This window comes from Hirundo rustica, chromosome 12, assembly GCF_015227805.2.
Source record: "Hirundo rustica isolate bHirRus1 chromosome 12, bHirRus1.pri.v3, whole genome shotgun sequence".
Lineage (NCBI taxonomy): Eukaryota > Metazoa > Chordata > Aves > Passeriformes > Hirundinidae > Hirundo > Hirundo rustica.
Genome location: NC_053461.1, coordinates 15,106,357 through 15,123,721, shown reverse-complemented (window position 1 = coordinate 15,123,721; position 17,365 = coordinate 15,106,357). Strand labels below are relative to the sequence as shown.

Here is a 17,365-nt window from a genome sequence, read left to right as displayed (position 1 = left end):
CACCTTCATCTGGCACACCACAAAGTTCTCACAGTCCTTGTGACAGCATCAGACACGTTCCCAGGCTGGTTGGGTTCAGCAAACTGATTTAATTCTTCCTTCAAAAGAAAAAAACACACTTTGATACTTTTATTTCTCTTCAGAAGCCTATTGTGGCCTGAGTCATTAAAAGGAAATGGGAACAGAAAAATCTCCCCTCTTTACAGTACTTTTTGCATCTTACTCTTTTCTTTATTGAAGTTCATAGTGAAGGAAGTGACTGGAAAGTGAGTTTGGGTTTTGTTTGCTTTTTTTAAAGTTAAGCCAAAGCCTTTCAGCCACTGGGCATTCAGAAAGGGACCTCTCTGAGGCAGCTGTCAAGACCGGAACTAAAGGTTTCCAAAGAAAAATGGAGGGGAAGGGAAGCTGGTCCTTCTCTTTGCTCTGCAGTGAATGTGGAGCCTCTTTTATGTCCAGGGCAGAGGGGGAGGTGGAGAGGGGGTGTGTGAGCGAGCTCTAATTTAATAAAGAGAAAGGCCTATTGGGTCCTGCACCTGGTGAAAAAGAGCTGAGCATGCTTTAATTACGGGCTATTGTTGGGGAGCCTTTGGTGGGTGTGAAACTGCTGAAATGTGGAGCTATTCAAATAGAGGTCAGGCCCGGAGACCTCTGAGCACAATGATTAACAAGGCTTCGAGCATTCAAGCTCAGCCAGCCAGAAAGAATAGGAAATTGGCAACAGGGGCTGGGAGAGGAGATGGAATACAAAGAGAGCTGGGCCAAAATACCCCACTCTTTTTTTATTCCCTCTCTCTATTTTCACTCATTTGTTAGAAAGGTTTTTATTCCTCCTTTCTAACACTAAACCTTTGAGTTGCCACTGGATGAACAAGCAATACCATTTTCTTTTCCCTTTTTCAAGAAAGCACAATGTGTGGCAGTCAATTAATAAAAGTGTGTGTCAGAGCTCCTACAGGCTGTTCCCACTTGTCTGTCTCTGCCATGGGAAAGGGTTTGCTGCTCCAAAGACCAGTAGCCCGTGGTGAAACTGAAGAGGAGAAATGTCTGAGAAGGGATTTTCCCTTAAAAAACAAACACAACAAGGGACATTGGCTTGGCAGCCAGAGGGAAAGTATAGAAACTGAGCTCCAGGAGGATGTATTTGCTCCTGTCCCACTAGAATAGTGCTGGAAATGCCAGCACATCAAAGCATTCTCCTGGACTCGTCTCTTTGGCCACCACAGCATCATGTGTGCCCACACCCCACGGGTTTTTTTGAGTTTTTGTCTGTCCCTTTGGCACAGAGCAACCCACAGATCACCCTGACATCCACAGTGATGCTGGCTAAGGCCAGGGCTCTCCAGGGATGCGAGATTCAGGTCTCAGGCTTAAGGCAGCTGAGAAACAGGAACTGTGGCTTTTGGCCATCTCCTTTCACCCTAAAGCAGAGAAAGGAGCAAAGACTGAGCCAGCTGAGGGAAAACCACTCCCATATTGAAACTGGGGCTTTCTTTTAAACTTGTTTTCCCTTCTTGTGAGTTACTGTGTATTTGTGCTGCACAGATGCCCAAAAGCCACTCTGTGATGCCCTGTGTCTGGAATGTTGCAAAATGCAGGGGGACTTGGTTTTCTCTTTTTTTTTTGGTCTTAATATTTTTTTTTCCTCTGGAAACTTTCTGATAATCATCTTCAAAAGGTGCTAAAGGAGTACCTGAGGGCTCAGGGGTTATCTGGATGGTGAAGTTTGCTTTGGTGTTGTGTTTTGCCAGGTTTTAAATCAGGCTGATGTAACAAAACCAACAAAGCCTATTTAGTTTTTCTTTTCTTTTTACTTAACATTGGAAATGATGGATTTCTGTCTGTGTTGCTGGGTATTCATTGCTAGTTGGATTTAAAAGCTGGGAGGGAAGGATTTTTAAACAGTCTGTTTAAACAGCTTTTGTGGATCTCTCTGTTTGTTCTGTGTGCTTGTTTTTCTTCGGACCTCTTTGACTCTTGTAATTGATGGTCAATTTGAAAGCCAAAAGAAGCTAACTCTGAAAAGGAATTCTTTATTTTTTTCAAATGGTTATACAGAGTTAGGCTGGTGTAGTGATGCTGGCGCTTTCCTTTGTTGAGTTTTGAAGTTCATTGCCAGAAAAAAGTCCAGCTTTGTAGAAAATACACCAAATCATCTTCCTAAGATCCAGCTATAGACAAATGCATGTATACACTGGAATACCCCAAGTGATCTTATTTCATGGTAGTGGCATTTAAGGACAGCTGTTTTCTTTCAGTTTAATTTTGGCACTTTGTTTTCATTTCACTCCTTCTGTTTGGATGTGCAGAACTAGAAAAGGACAGAAACCTGCTTGGTGAAAAGTAGTTGTCTCATGGGGTTTCAGCTAGGAACAAGCCAGAGCTCTTTCTGGAATGCACCATCCCACCATGAGAGGTGACTGGTGTTGTTTGGCTGCAGGACTCTGCACTTTCTGATCACTGTCAGGAGAAAATGGGAAGCTCTCCTGTGGCACTTTCCAGCTTTCTTCACTTTTTTTTAACAGTGATATTGGGACTGAGGTGCTGATTTTGAGCTCTCTCTTGTCCTCCCAGGGAACTGGACCACAACGACATCTCGGGCACAATAGAAGATACCAATGGAGCCTTTACAGGCCTGGAAAACCTGAGCAAGCTGTGAGTATCCCTGGGCTTGAATTCTGCAAGCCACTTTTGTTGTGTGCCTCTGTGGGGTTGGGTCTGTCCCTTTTTATGCAGCCTTGGAACAAGACAAAAATCAACAGAAAATCTGAGCTGCAGTAGTTCTGCAGGTTCAGTGCGAGAGTACAGACGTGGTTTTCAAGCACTGATGTTTTCAAGCAGGTATGAGGCAATTATTTCCTTTCTGAATGGTGAACAGACGGTGCCACATACTGCAGTTCAGACACAGAGAGAAATTTAGGCTGTCTTCGTGTATAAAACTCAGCACAACCATCCCTCACTTCTAAAAGCAAACAGGCGACAAAAACAACCCCTTGCAATCTTCAGTGAGGCACTGATTGATGCAGCAAATAACAATAAACAGAAGAGAAAAATCGTCCCGCTTCCTGTTACAGCAGAGGCTTGAAACAGGATTCGTTTCTGTGGGATACTCTTTCTGAGAGTGATCTTTTGGGCTCAGTTCCATGTGCAGTGACAATAAAAGGCACCATGGGGCACAGGCTCTTAAGGAGATAAAAAGAAACCCAAGGCAAGCATGCGCCTTGCAAATGTTTATGGCTTGCTCGGCCTTCGCAGGGATTTTCACATTGCTCTGTACAAGTCCCCGTTCCATTTGAAATGGGTGACATAAATCAGCCCTGTCATAGGAGTCTCTGATGGCTTGTGACAAATCAAGAGTCTCTAATCATTACCTCTTGCCTTTGTTGAAGCTCTCAGCACCCCCCGTGCCGCTGTCTCTGATGCTGGGATGGCACAGCCAGAGGTGCAGTAAAAGTACCTCGATGGATAGCAGATGGCTGGAATGAATCCTGGCAGGCGGGATATTGTCACGCTCTCATTGCAGACTCCTCGGGGAGTGGGACGAGCCACGGCAGGGCTCGTGGAGATGCAGTGCTTAGAGGAGGAAAAATCTGAAATCGCAGACACAGAGATGGCATTTGATCGTTGCTGAGGGGAGTCACGGGGTCCATGCGGAGGGGACCGAGTTGCAGCTGCAAGTGAAGTGGGGCAGAGAAGGCAGAGGAGGATTTAAGGACGGGAGGAGCCAGGGCAGGGAAGCAGAAGTAGTGTGGGGGTGAGAGAGAAGTCAGTAAGAATTGCTGTGCATTCAGAGTCAGGGAGTCTTCCTATGACTGCCAGAAAAAAGGCAGAGGAGCAGATGCGGTGGGTGGAAGAGTCCTTGGCTGCCTGACTGAAATGTTTGGTTTGTCTGAAGAAATCCGTGAGACCATGTGAGCAGCTGGAAGGGTGATGGGAGCAGAGACTTTGGCCAGTGGGATTTGCAGGCTGTAGGGATTAAGAGTCTGTAGTGCTGCCTTGACAAGGGAGAGAGGGTGGTGGAAAGGAGCAGAGAGCTGTCCTGGTGGTACATCCCTCCAACAGGGCCCCTGGCATGGGAACAAAGGTAGTGCTCCCAAGTGATTAGGATATGTCACAAATGCTGGGTGCAGGTAACAGGAGAGTGGTGAAAAATCCAGAGGAGGCAGCAGCGAAGGAAAGAGTTCAGCAAAAGGATTGACTTGGAAAGCAGGAGCAGTGAGCCCTGATGAGCTGTGGGGGTCAGGCAGAGGCCAGGAGGGACAGCAAGGAGCGGGAGGAGGAAGGAGGGGAGCAGGGGCAGCCTGTGGGTTATGTGCTGGGAGCTCTGGGCAGAGCAGCTATTGCTCTCCCCTGTGAATGCCGTGGCCTGATGTGATGTTTATCACCCAGCACAAGGAACACCTCCAAAAGACGGCTGCTTTGGGCTGCCAGTAGCCAAGGGTGCACTGAGGGCTTGTGCAAGTCTAAGGAAGCTTGGTTTATATCTTTCTTTCCTTTGTTGACTGATGCCCGTCATTGCTCGTGGACTCGGGCCAGCTCTGAGTCTGGCTGAGGGACGTGTGCAGGGGATTGCAGCATATTTCAGAGCCTGGAAAAGCGTGTGGATCAGGTTGGTTTGGGGCAGACAGGAGTGGTTCGATTATTTAAGAGTGAACTGTTGTGGGACAGACAGCTTGCTGGGATTGTTCACTGACAGCCAGCGTGTAAGGCTAAAAAGTGCTCAGAACATGAAATTATTTTATTATTATTTCTTGAGGAGTTTGTGAGTGGTCACTTTTAAAGGGATCTCCTCAGAGCTATTTTAGCTTTTCAGCACATAAATCCCAAACTGGTGATTTCTAAGGCTGAAGTATCAGGATATTTTTGTAAATAAAAGATCAACCCTTGCAGCAAACATTTCACTGTGTGATTTAGGGCCTGTGTTTAAACCGTCAACCACTTTAAATGCATTAGCATACAAAAAATAAATGGGCACTTCAGAGGAGACCTTCCAATGAATTAATAATCACCTCAGCTCTGTGGAGATTGCCTTAAAAGCCGTTCCCCTTTGATCGGGCACAGATTAGCCTCTGAAAGGATTTAGCACAGAGAGGGTTGTTCGCTGACATGAAGGTGTTAAACAGAGATGGAGAGGCCAGTCACTTTAGCCTTCTCTGAATTATATATGAAGCTCTCCAGGATGGAGAGCACAGGCCTAAATTAAAATGTTGTTTGAAGAAAGAGGGAGTCGAGAAGCACTGAAGCATAAAAGGCACTGGTGGAATCACTGCAGAACAAGGAGGTTCCTAATTATTCAAGCTGCTAAATGTAACCAGCTTTTTGATGGCTCACTCAGTGAAATCTTCCTGCAGGTGCAAAACTGGCTGGAGGAGAAAACGCTGCAATGAATTGTGTGCTTGCCATGTAATCACACTGGTGCAGTCTCCAGGAGAGCTTGTGCTTGGCTCTGCCCCGTGGAGGAGGTTTTGGCCAGCAGTGGGATGGCTGTGGCTGTGTTCTGCTGCCTTCACATTCCAGCCTTCCACAGCCCTTTGATGGGGGCTGCTAGGTTCAAACTCTCAGATTTGTCGAGGCACTTAATTGAAATTAGTTGTGAGGAGTAATGAGTTTGCTGAGGCCTGACTTGTTACGTGTGTTAGGTGTTTCTCATGCCCGGGCATCAAGCTGTGTGCACCTACACAAGTGGTGTAGTTGTGTATTCCTTTCTCCAGATGTACTGCTTATCTTTGCACTAAACAGATATCAGCAGTATCTCCAATTTTTGAAGGCCAATATCCACTGAACAGTAATAGAAATCTGCAGTTATCAAACCCAAGCTCAGCATAATCTTTTCAACAGCAGTTGCCCATCTAACTTCCATTAGAATCGTAAAGGTTGGAAAAGATCTTTAGGATCATCAAGCCCAACCATCAGCCTAGCACTGTTCATCAGCCAATCACTGTACATCACACTGTTTAATGTTCATCATTAAACCATGGCCTGGAGTGCCACATCCATGTGTTTTTTGAGCACTTCCAAGGATGGTGACTCTGTCACTTCCCTGGGCAGTCTCTTCGATGCTTACAACCCTTTCTCTGAAGAAATTTTTTCGTAAAAGCCAATCTAAACCTCCCCTGGCGCAGCTGAGGCCATTTCATTTAGTCCTTATTTTATCCTTACCATGTCCTTATAACACATTTATTTAGGAATATGGCTCCAGAAATCACCCTGTATGGATGCAGCAATTTGATCAGAGTTTACATTGAGTAAATTATTTACTGTGTTAATCAGTCTAATGGATTTTTCAAAGCCTTCATTAATGCAACATCCCTTTTACCAAATGATGGCACACATGATTGCACACATCCTTTGGTGCTGGGGCTCTTTGAAACTGGGCATTCTGGGAGCCAATATATAACCAAATTATCCCAACATTTGAAAAGTGCTTTGTGGTAGCCTTGACAAGTTATTTGCTGATGGAATGGCTGCACATGCTCCACCTTGTACTCCTCTCCTTTTTCTGGACAGTAAGCAAGCAGTGGGACCATCACAGTTGTAAGTCTTTTTGGGGTGCAGGTACAGGTCACACCCTATACCGAGGGACAGCTCTTGAATGAAAACTCAAAATCAAGTGCAGCACCAGATGTGCCTTTTTTCACCTGAGGTGTGGGTGATGACTTGCCCTGGACACCACGTGATGATAACAGATGTACCTGGAGGATAAACCTTAGAGGGAGCCTGGGGAAGGAAAGCAGTTCCTAAGGAATGACACTGGTAGATGTTTTATTAAAACAGGTGAGGGGGGTGTCCATGTGGCACAAACCCTGCCCCTGGCCATTAGCACTGGTCAATATTTATGGGGAACTGTTGCTCTGGAGATGGCAGCTGGGCTGGGATCTCTCCAGCTGGCTGTTTTCTGGTGACAGTCCCCTCATGCCACTGCTGATTGGGAGGAATGCTCTCTGGTCACAGATGCAAGCAAGCTCACTCCTCTCTCTGCACATTACCTGTTCTGCCTTTTGCTCCTTGAAATTATCCCTTGGCTGTGATCTGTTGCATGATGTTGCTTTGCTGCTGTCTTTACAAGGGAGGAGCGAGCAGTGCCTCCAGTGAGGTGCTGTGTGAATGTGCAGCCCTCAGCCCTGTGTGCTGATAGCTGCTCAAGCCAAGCACCAGTGAATAAATTACCCCTCTTTTTCCTGTCTGGGAAGAAGTCAGAAATGAAAAGTGTTGTGGGGAGAGACCAATATCTTGTTAAACTGTCACTGCACTTAATCCTGTCCACAGCCAGGCTGAGAAGTACAGAGGGGACCTTCTGTTACTCAGCAAGCTGGTTCCCAAGCAGGGCAGCAAACCTGCCTTTTTACATGATACGGCACATTCCCTTTTGCGCTGTCATCACTGTTAAATTCAAGTACAGATAAAAGGATTTAATTTCAGGAGCAGGAAAGCGAGTGTGCTTCAGCCCTATTAATCACTGTGGAGTTCAGATTTCCTGGGACTTAATCTTGAGTGTGTATATCAGATAAAACCACACTAATTGTTCTTCTTCTTTTTTTTTTTTTTTTTTTTTTTTGCCCCCTCTCCCCATTTTCTTTCTGTTTATCTGGCACTGGATGTTTGGAAACTGCAGAACTCTGTTTGGAAACAAGATCAAGTCGGTGGCCAAGAAAGCGTTCTCAGGGTTGGAGGCTCTGGAGCACCTGTGAGTAACCCACCATGCCTCAGAGTTTGGGAAGGGGGGTCTGCCAAAAGTAGCTGCTTGAGAAATCTGCTAGCAATTTAATAGTGTCTTTGTAAACTGAGAAGTCAGTCCATTTGTGGGGGCCACCTGCTTCCTTCTCATTATAAGTCCGCCTCAACTTTGGCCTTTTTTTGTGCCAGGAACAAAGTTGTAGAACATATGGGAAATTTGCATGCTCTTAATTTTTGAGAGTATCACCTTGACTTGCACATTACTGCTTTGCAGGCTGCTAGCAATGAAAACAGGCTGGTTCAGACACAGCACTCTCTCCTCCTTTGCCCCAGCTTCCTCCTAAACCCAGGCTCTGGCAGTGACGCGTGTTGCAGATGAGTGGTTTCAATGCATCCCCACTGAACATCCCCATTCAGCACAACCCCCTTAGAGCCATTTGCAAGAAGTACATTTTGGCTGCCTCGGTGTAATTTTTTTCTGTGTCCCAAGACTCCAGCAGCGATTCATGAATAACCTCCTTTCTTGGATTAAGACAAGTTAAAGTATATGTGACTGTGCTCTACATGTTTTATTGGCGGTTGATTGTATGAAATGTTATGGCCATCATGAGCACGCTGAAAGATTTGGGCTGCCTGACTGGGAGTACATTCCCAAATAAAGGTGCCTTTAATGCTCTGCTGAGATTGTCCTTTTTAAACGGTGCTTGTCTGCCCTACGTGTCACTTAGTAAGCTTCAGTCCTAAATCCGACTCTGTGCTTTTTCAGGGAACAAATTATTTTTTTAATTAGCAATAGTTGTGAGGGAAGCCTTTAACCCCTTCCTTTGGAAATACTGGGATGTTTTTTTAAACCCAACAGTATCCTCTCCAAGTCATTTTCAAATAATTCCTCAGATGCTGCTCAGTGCAAGTATTTGCTTTCTTTTATGTTTGCTGAAGGTCTAGCCTGGGGTACCACATTCCTGACTATCTTTGGTTATCAAGGGGGCTGAGGAATTTCTGAGCTATGGACGATGGAGGCAGCTCAGACTCAGAGAAAGTCTAGTGAGAAGATGGGGTAGGGAACGACTTAGAGATTTAGTTAAGTGTAATTTTTGTTGGCTGGCTATTGTTCAGCAATACTTTAATAATATAAAGGTGTTTTGAGGAACATTTTTATGCGCTGTAAGCGCAGAAGGCCTTGACAAGGAGCTACCAAATCACCTGCTACTGGAGTCATTGCTTAAATCGATGTGGAGGGGCTCTGTCCCAGCCATGGCATCTCTTTTGTTCACACTGCCTGTGGTTGTGCCCGCAGGAACCTCGGGGACAACGCCATCCGCTCCATCCAAGCCGATGCCTTTGCCCGGATGAGGAGCCTGCGGCAGCTGTAAGTGATTGCCCCGCTCACAGCCTCAGGCGGGAGGGATCTCCTGGCCCCGAGCAGCAGCACGGGTGTTACCCACATTACCGCTCATTCATTTCCCCCTCCTCTGTGGGTTATTTTTACGCACGAGGAGCTGTCACAGGAACGTCTTGCATGCGATAGTGAGTGAAATTAGATCGTTGGGATGGGTTCTTCCAGCAGGTTTGTGCCTGTGCAGTGATTCATCTCCATTCAGGAAGTCCAGCCCTGGTCCTGTTAGCCAGCTCTCCTGCTCACACCGCCATGGATTTAATTCCCAGTGCTGTACCTGTGTTTAGGGCTCACACACAGGACTGATACTGCAGTGACAGCACCATTTGAACGGCATCCACTTGTCATTCAGCCTTCTGGTGTAAAAATACGGATGTGTTATCAGAGCTGCTGCTGGGGCTCTGCACTGTTATCAGACACTGTTTCCAGTCTTGCCTGGTTTCCTTTTCTCTTCTTCCCCATAAATATTTAATCCACTGTCAAAGTGTTGCTATGTCCCGGAGTAGTGCAGTGTCTGTTAACACAAAATCATTTATTTGGTATTTGGGCAGGTACAGGTTCTTGCTCCTGACATTGGAAATGACAATCAGATGGTGGCTGTTGGCAGTGACACTTGATACCAGTGACTGGGAATGAAGAAGATAAATACTGTGTGTCTGTTGTGTGATTAAAAGCTTTATCTTCTGCACTGGCACTTGAAACAAAATTGAGATGAAAGGTTGATCTTATTAGGAAGAGATAGTGAGATCCCAGATATTGTGAAGGAATGTTTATAAAATGGAGAAGTTCAGACAGAGGACATTTACATGCAGAATGCATAGTGCTGAAGGATCTCGTGACCTGTCCCAAGTAGGCAGGAGGGTTTTATGCCATCATATGTGTTAGAGGCTACACATCTTCCTAGAACAGCAAAGTGGGCAGCTTTGAAAAATCAAACCCCTATATTCCCTCCCTCTCCAGTCAATTTCTTTCTTTTTCCCTTTCCTGCTCATTTCAAACTTCAGGATTTCCCAAGGTATTGAGTAGAAGAATAACATGAGATTCACATCCTATAGTGCAGTGCTGGAGTTGGGATTCTGCTGTGCTCTTGATACCCTGCTCTTGCATAGCTTGTAGTATTGCAGGACAGGAGCTCTCTGGGGCGTTTTCCCAGTCTCTGAGGCATCCTCACATTCAATTCCAAGGATCGGACTGAGTTTTGCAAACCAGACCCAAGTATGAATGCCCTGTTTGTGTAAATTTACAATTCTTCACTGGCCTTAGAGCTATGTTCAGCCATAATTTGGCCCAGAATATTAAAAAGAACTCCTATTAAAATTTCCCTTTTTCTTTGCCCCCTTTTAACACCTCTTTTCCTATCAGGTGCTAAGCTAGTGTTGGATCAGAATCCTACAATGGTGGGCTTGGAGCTCAGGATGCTGAGAAATGTTGATGTGTTTTGTTTTCCAGACTAGTCACTGTTTCTGTGGAGTTTACACAAATATCTTCGGTCATTTCTCCTCTACTGCTTCTGTTAATCAGTAAACACAACTCCAGGTTCACCTTATGGAAGGCAGGGTCTCTCTGCTTACTGCTCTGCCATGGAGTGAACTCAAGGCCTTAAAGTGAGAGCTGGGTGTCCTCTCTCTCTCTCTGGTCAGCAGTTTAGTGCTGAATTTGGTCCTCACCTAAGATATTCAAACCACAGGGGCAGAGCAGGAACTCATTGACACTGCTTGTCTGTCTCTGGGGATCACTTTGGGAGCTGGTTAATAATTACAAGGTACTGCAGATTGTCACTGGAGTACAGGAGGGGGGTTTCTCTATTTGGAGATGAAATGCTATTTAAATGGGTCATGTCTGTAACATCTTTAGTTACAGTCTTTATCTTTAGTGCCTTGAGGACATCCCCGCAGTCCTTTTTCTTCCTTCTACCCATGCTGGGGGGGCAGGAGGAATGTGTTTAACAGGAAGGTGCTGTGAGCCTCCCAGCCTCCCCTCGGTGCAGGACTCACAGCAGACTCGTGTTGGTTTTGTTTCCCTGCAGCCACATTAACAGCGACAGCTTCCTCTGCGACTGCCAGCTGAAGTGGCTGCCCCAGTGGTTAGTGGAGAAGGAGCTGCAGTCCTTTGTGGTGGCCACCTGTGCCCATCCTGAGTCACTGAAAAGCAAGAGCATTTTTGCCATCCAGCCAGAGAGTTTTGTGTGTGGTAAGTCTTGCCTGCGTGTTTTGAGGTTGTATGAAGGGTAGGAGTCACTTGGGAAACATTTTCTTTGAGTACCAGCATGTTATTATGAGAGGGTTTCTGTTTTGTTTTGTTATTCAGTGGGATCAAAGGAAGCCCGAGCCTGCATTTAAAAAATTTGTCATTGGCTACAATTTATTTCCCACTAAAACCACACAGCGCATTGCTTGCATCCAGAGTATTCCTTACAGGGCTCCCTGAGTATTAAATCAAAAGGGACTAAGGCCTGTTCCTCTTCCAGATGGGGCTGCACAGACACTTCCCCAGTCCTCTCAGTTTGATAGTATCAAGACTGCAGCTGTAATTTTTTTTCCTTCTGCAGTGTTCTGAGCTCTTCTGTGGATTTGTGTTCTTCACCCATCTTTTCTCCCTCTTGGAGACAACAAAGAGCTAAAAACAAAACCCAGAGGAGAATCCCTCCATCACAGCTGCTTCTTTGGGGGCAGTAAGGTCCACCCAAATACTGCAGTTGACTCTGCACCTGAGCTATGATTTCAGAGCACCTTTGCTTAATGCCTGGCACACATAAACATCTACTACCTTTCTCATAAAGAAGAAGAAATTTAAATCATCAAAGGAGGCCAAATCAATGCTTCTCAGGCATCCAGGTTTTGGGGAAAAGAAAGGCCTGGTTTGGGAGCCAAACCCTGTGCAGTGGAGCCAACCAGTGAGGATCCTGGGTGGAGCTGCACGTGGCTGTTTGAAGGAAAAATGAGCTTTTGCAAACGCTGTTTATCTGAGCTGAATGCATGACTTGCACTGAACACGGAGCAGCAGCTTTGTTCCAGTGTCCCTCCTGATCCCCCAGTGACATGCTCTGCCTAGGTGGCCTCTGTCTGAGCAGGCTGGGAGGGAGGCCTGCTGTGCTCATCTGGAAGAAGAGATCCTGAAGGCTCCATCCCCACAGCAACATCACAAAGCAAAAGCAGCTTTGCTTCCCGGTGCCTGCCAAGTCCTTCAGGCAGTAGTAGTCCTGGTTCCAGAGGCCTGGCTGTTTAATTAAACCTTAGTCAAGTATTAAATTACACCATTTGTAGAAACCTAATAAATGAATCTACTTGGAACCTTGCTAAAACCAACAGTCTTCAGGGCAGAGAGAGAGTGTGTGAAGCTTTCCACCCTGGTCGGGTGACAGGCAAATACAGCTGCTTCTGCTTTGACACACGGGCTGCGTAGAGTCACGGAGGCCTTTAGGTTGGAAAAGGCCTCTCAGATCTTTGAATCCAATCAATAACTTACTGCAGGCGAATGCACCACTAAAACACAGCCCTGAGTGCCACACTGACACATCTTTTAAATACCTCCAGGGATGGTGACTCCACTAGGGCCCTGGTCCCTGGACAGTCCGTTCCGGTGCTTGACAGCCCTTTTGGAGAAGAAATGTTTCCTGTTAGCTAATCCAAACTTTTCTGGCACAAGTCGAGGCCATTGCCTCTTGTCTTATTGCCCGGGAGAAGAGACCAATGCCCACCTGACTAAAACCTCCTGTGAGTGATTTTCCCTGGAGGTGACACTTTTGCAGCCCTTTAAGTGCTCTCTCCCCTCCTACTTTATGCCAGTACAGGTCTGGAGATGATGTTTTAAGTTCAGTAGTGCTCTCCATGCATGGATTGTACAAGGAAGGACAACCTGAATATGGTCTGAATACCCCTTTCAGACCATAGTATCTTTCTCAGATTCAGTTGGTGAAGGAGCTGGGTATCCTGTAGGTGTCTGAGGTCACTCAGTGGCCGTCTCAGCCCACTGAAGGGATCAGAGGAACAACAATCCCACGTAAACCGACGACTCAGTGGAGTTGTGTGTGGCACACCTGCCCTACAGAGCACTGCTTATTTCTCATGTCACCTCCTGACTTGCTCCAGTCTCCCCTCAGAGTCCGGCACTGACTATTGCCTCTGTTTCCTCCCAGACGATTTCCCCAAGCCACAGATCATCATCCAGCCCGAGACGACGGTGGCCGTCCTTGGCAAGGACATCCGCTTCACCTGCCTGGCCGCCAGCAGCAGCAGCTCCCCCATGATGTTTGCCTGGAAGAAGGACAACGAGATGCTGCACAACGCCGAGATCGAGAACTTCGCGCATGTGCGGGCCAAGGACGGGGAGGTGATGGAGTGCACCACCATCCTGCACCTGCGGCACGTCACCTTCGCGCACGAGGGCCGCTACCAGTGCGTCATCACCAACCACTTCGGCTCCACCTACTCCAACAAGGCTCGCCTCACCGTTAACGGTGAGTGGGAGCTGCTTCCCCTTCCTCTCCTCGGCCTGAGCTCCCGTGTGGTACAATTCCTTGGGATCCACTTTGTTGCTCCCCAGGGTCCATTCCTGATGGCGAGCTCTTAACCTCTGCACAGCAGCAGTTTGTTTAGTGGGTGCTGGGAAATGTGTTGTGAGGAGCACACACCGTGTCGTGTGATGTTGTTAGATGGCTGATGCCATCCAGCCAAGCACTTCAGCATGCATGTTCTTAACAGCTTGAGCTGCCTCTCAGGTAGATTCTTTGCCCAGTGAAAACAAAAATACAGAAGGATGCAAAGAAGAGGGATGTAGGCGTTGGAAGTTCTCTCTGTAGGAGAGATTTTTTCCCCAGGTTTTCATTGAAGAAAACTTAGCTCTGATTCCAGCTCTAATGATCTGAGTTGGAGGTGTCATGGACTCTGCAGACGGGTGTGTTCTGCAGAGATACACTACAGAAGCACGTGGGCATCCTCCTGCCCGTGGGTAATCGCCTTACTCCCTTCTGTGGGAAGGAAACCAGAACTGCCCAGGAGACGGTGTTTTCCGGCGGAATCCCTCATGCCCTTTCCTTGCTTTTCCTTTATCAGTGCTCCCATCGTTTATCAAGACTCCCCACGACATCACGAGCCGGACGGGGACGACGGCGCGCTTGGAGTGCGCGGCCGAGGGCCACCCCACGCCCCAGATCGCCTGGCAGAAGGACGGCGGCACCGACTTCCCCGCGGCCCGCGAGCGCCGCATGCACGTCATGCCCGACGACGACGTCTTCTTCATCACCGACGTCAAGATCGAGGACATGGGCGTCTACAGCTGCACGGCTCAGAACTCTGCGGGCTCCGTGCTCGCCAATGCCACCCTCACCGTGCTGGGTAGGGTGCCTCAGGGTTTTAGCTTTCCTGGGTTTCGTGGTTTTGTCATCCTGCAGTTCTTTAGGGTATCCGCTCCATGCAGAGCGTTAGCTGCTGTTCCACCGTTTTGGTCAGACAAAACAATCCCTCTCTAGGCATGGGAATCAAGGACACCTCACTGTCTCAGACCCCGAGAAATGTAAACAAAAGTGAGTTGGCGGGAGCAAACTTGAGGTAAATTACTTCATTACCCAAAGCTGTGATTGGAAGATTAACCCCAGTATGCAAATGGACCAAACTTATAAAAGTATGAAAACCCGTGACCCATTGTCCATTTTTGGATGTAGCCCCTGGCGGGGCTTCATCTGCTCTAGATGTACCTGAAGGCCCTTCAATAAATATAACTGCTTTTTATTCCCTTAATTTTGTCTGGCCTCTGTGTTTAGGTAGTCCCAAAAAGGCATCACCAGTGCCTCAGGAAGCTGAGTGCAAGTGGGAATTGGGAGGGATGGCCATTTCAGCTCTTTATCTGTTGCAGATGAAAGAGAGACAGAGTCTTGTTTCTTGTATTCTTTTACACTGTAGTTCACTAATGAAAAATACCTGTTAAATAAGAGAAGGAGCTGTAAGTCACATCTCCTCTTGTGCTGAGGAAGCCTCTCCAACCAGCCTATTTGCTGTCTGGGAAAATCACTTCAAAAGGGAATTGCACTTCATCTCTCTTGCCCTGTGAAACAATTCACATGTCAGCTGTTGGCCCATGTCCTCTGAAGTTTCTTGTTGGGAAAACTTACCATCAACTGGTTGTGGGAAGCGAGGCCTTGGCTGTGGTTCTTAGATCTGTTGTGGTGTGCAGCTGCCATATTCCTGAGCACGTGCCTGCTTTGTGCATTGCTGCATCTGCAGGAACATGAGGAATACTCAGCGCCGTTAAATCTGTTGTTACGCTGTCCCTAAAAACGAATTTCTGTGCTTGCTCTCCTGCAGAGACTCCGTCTTTGCTCCATCCGCTGGAAGATCACGTGGTGTCCGTCGGCGAGACCGTGGCTCTCCAGTGCAAAGCCACGGGGAGCCCCCCGCCCCGCATCACCTGGCTGAAAGGTGACCAGCCCCTGGTGGTGACAGAAAGGCACCACTTCACCTCGGGCAACCAGCTGCTGATCGTCAGGAACGTGGTGCTGGAGGACGCGGGGAAGTACACGTGTGAGATGTCCAACACGCTGGGCACGGAGCGCGCGCACAGCCACGTCAGCATCCTGCAGTCGCTGGGCTGCCGCAAGGACCGCACCACCGTGGGCATCATCACCATCGCCGTGGTCTGCAGCATCGTGCTCACCTCCCTGGTCTGGGTCTGCATCATCTACCAGACCAGGAAGAAGAGTGAAGAGTACAGTGTCACCAACACAGGTAGCTCCGGTGTCCTGAGGTCCCCTCTAACCTTTCGTCCCGCCGGGGCTGAGCCGGCTCGTCAGGGAGCCTCACAATCCACTGCAACTGCAGCTGGCTCATCTCCCTGGTTCTCTTGGCTCACGGGGCTGGAACCAGCTTTCACTTGCTGCTGAAGCATGTTCAGAGCTGCATTTCTCCCCTTGGCTTGCTCTTCAGGAAGGTCTTTTCCACTTGGCAGTAGTTCCAGCTATTGCTTTGCTGCTTTGATTTTCCATGACCATAAGTGCTAACTTTTGAGACAGTCTGGATGACGTCCATGATGCTGGGAACCTGTCTTCCATTTTGAAAATCTGTATTGTCAAAGACTTTGAAGTCAAAACTTGAAAAATTAGACTTTGAAGCTGAAATCCCTTTTCCATGTTAGCTATAAGAGGTAGCTCTGCTGGTGGGGGCAGAATCTTCCTTTTTAGAGGAAAAATTAGCATTTATTGCTTTCTCCTGATACTCAGGGGGGATAATTTGGTGCTGACATAAGTGTTGCAGTGAGAATCATCTCCTGCCCTCCTTATGCAGCCTCTGAACAAAATAGAAGTATGGAAGAACCAGCCTAAGACTTTCCCAGCCTGCTTGGAACTTCCAGCTTTCCTGCATTATGCTTAGCTTTAGACAGAGTACAAAAGGATTTTTAAAGACATGGGCTAGGTAGGAAGTCTTGTATAGTCTATTAGCAGTGTGATGTATTAGTGGGATTCTTTTATAACTCCTTTCTTTAGTCCTGAAAATCCAGGGCTTAGTGCCTGATATAATTGAGTTTCACTTGGTTTTGTGTGGCAAGGGAAACTGAAATTATTTGATAGAAAATGGAGAAAGCCAAAGACAGCCAAGAGGCTTAAGACTTATTTCCTGTTTAAGGGAATCAAAGACCCTGTTCTGCAGAATACTTTTACTCCTGACTTTGGGAGGCAGAAGACTTGAGTCAAAGGAGGGAATGAATTTCAGGGGAAAGAGAAGGATTTACTTATTCTGAATAAAAAGTTCTACTCCACCTACTGTGTACTAACCATGCCACATGCAAACACTCGAAGTGCCTTTATCAGCACTCTCTCCCACAGCTTTAAGCTTTGAAAAATCAGGAATGAGGCTTCTGAGGGGAAAGGAATATTTAGGCAGTTCAGTTGCCAGCGCACCTACAGAAAATAGTTCTAGATCCGGTCCCAAGTCCCTCTTGAAAATGTGAATTTACTTTGAAAATCCTGCTGGGAACTGACTTTTCCCTGCTGCCATTGCTCTAGATGAGACCATTGTGCCTCCTGATGTGCCAAGCTACTTGTCCTCCCAAGGAACCCTCTCGGAGCGCCAGGAAGTGGCCATTGGAGTGGACACCCAGCAGCCCAACGGGCACATCGACAGCAACGGTGAGAAAGGGTTTAATTGTTCTGGAACGCTGGATCTGAACTTTGGTATGGGAGGTAGGAATCTCAGCCTGTGTTTGTGTTTGCTCTGAGTTATCTGAGAGATCTTCATAATGTAATTCCTGCATTTATGCAGAGCAGGGATCTGTGTTTGACTTCACAGAGCTCTCCTCTCCCAGGAGTAA

At 47.3% G+C, this 17,365-nt stretch overlaps 1 protein-coding gene across 1 annotated transcript in view; it reads left to right on the top strand.

Annotated features, from left to right (window-relative positions):
• The window catches only part of LRIG1 (leucine rich repeats and immunoglobulin like domains 1), a 92,904-nt gene that overhangs the window by 69,227 nt on the left and 6,312 nt on the right, over window positions 1-17,365 (top strand). The window contains 8 exon segments of the mRNA XM_040075978.2: window positions 2,572-2,652; window positions 7,610-7,681; window positions 8,969-9,040; window positions 11,094-11,257; window positions 13,203-13,523; window positions 14,119-14,400; window positions 15,367-15,786; window positions 17,061-17,183. Of these exon segments, the coding sequence (XP_039931912.1) occupies window positions 2,572-2,652; window positions 7,610-7,681; window positions 8,969-9,040; window positions 11,094-11,257; window positions 13,203-13,523; window positions 14,119-14,400; window positions 15,367-15,786; window positions 17,061-17,183 (1,535 nt within the window).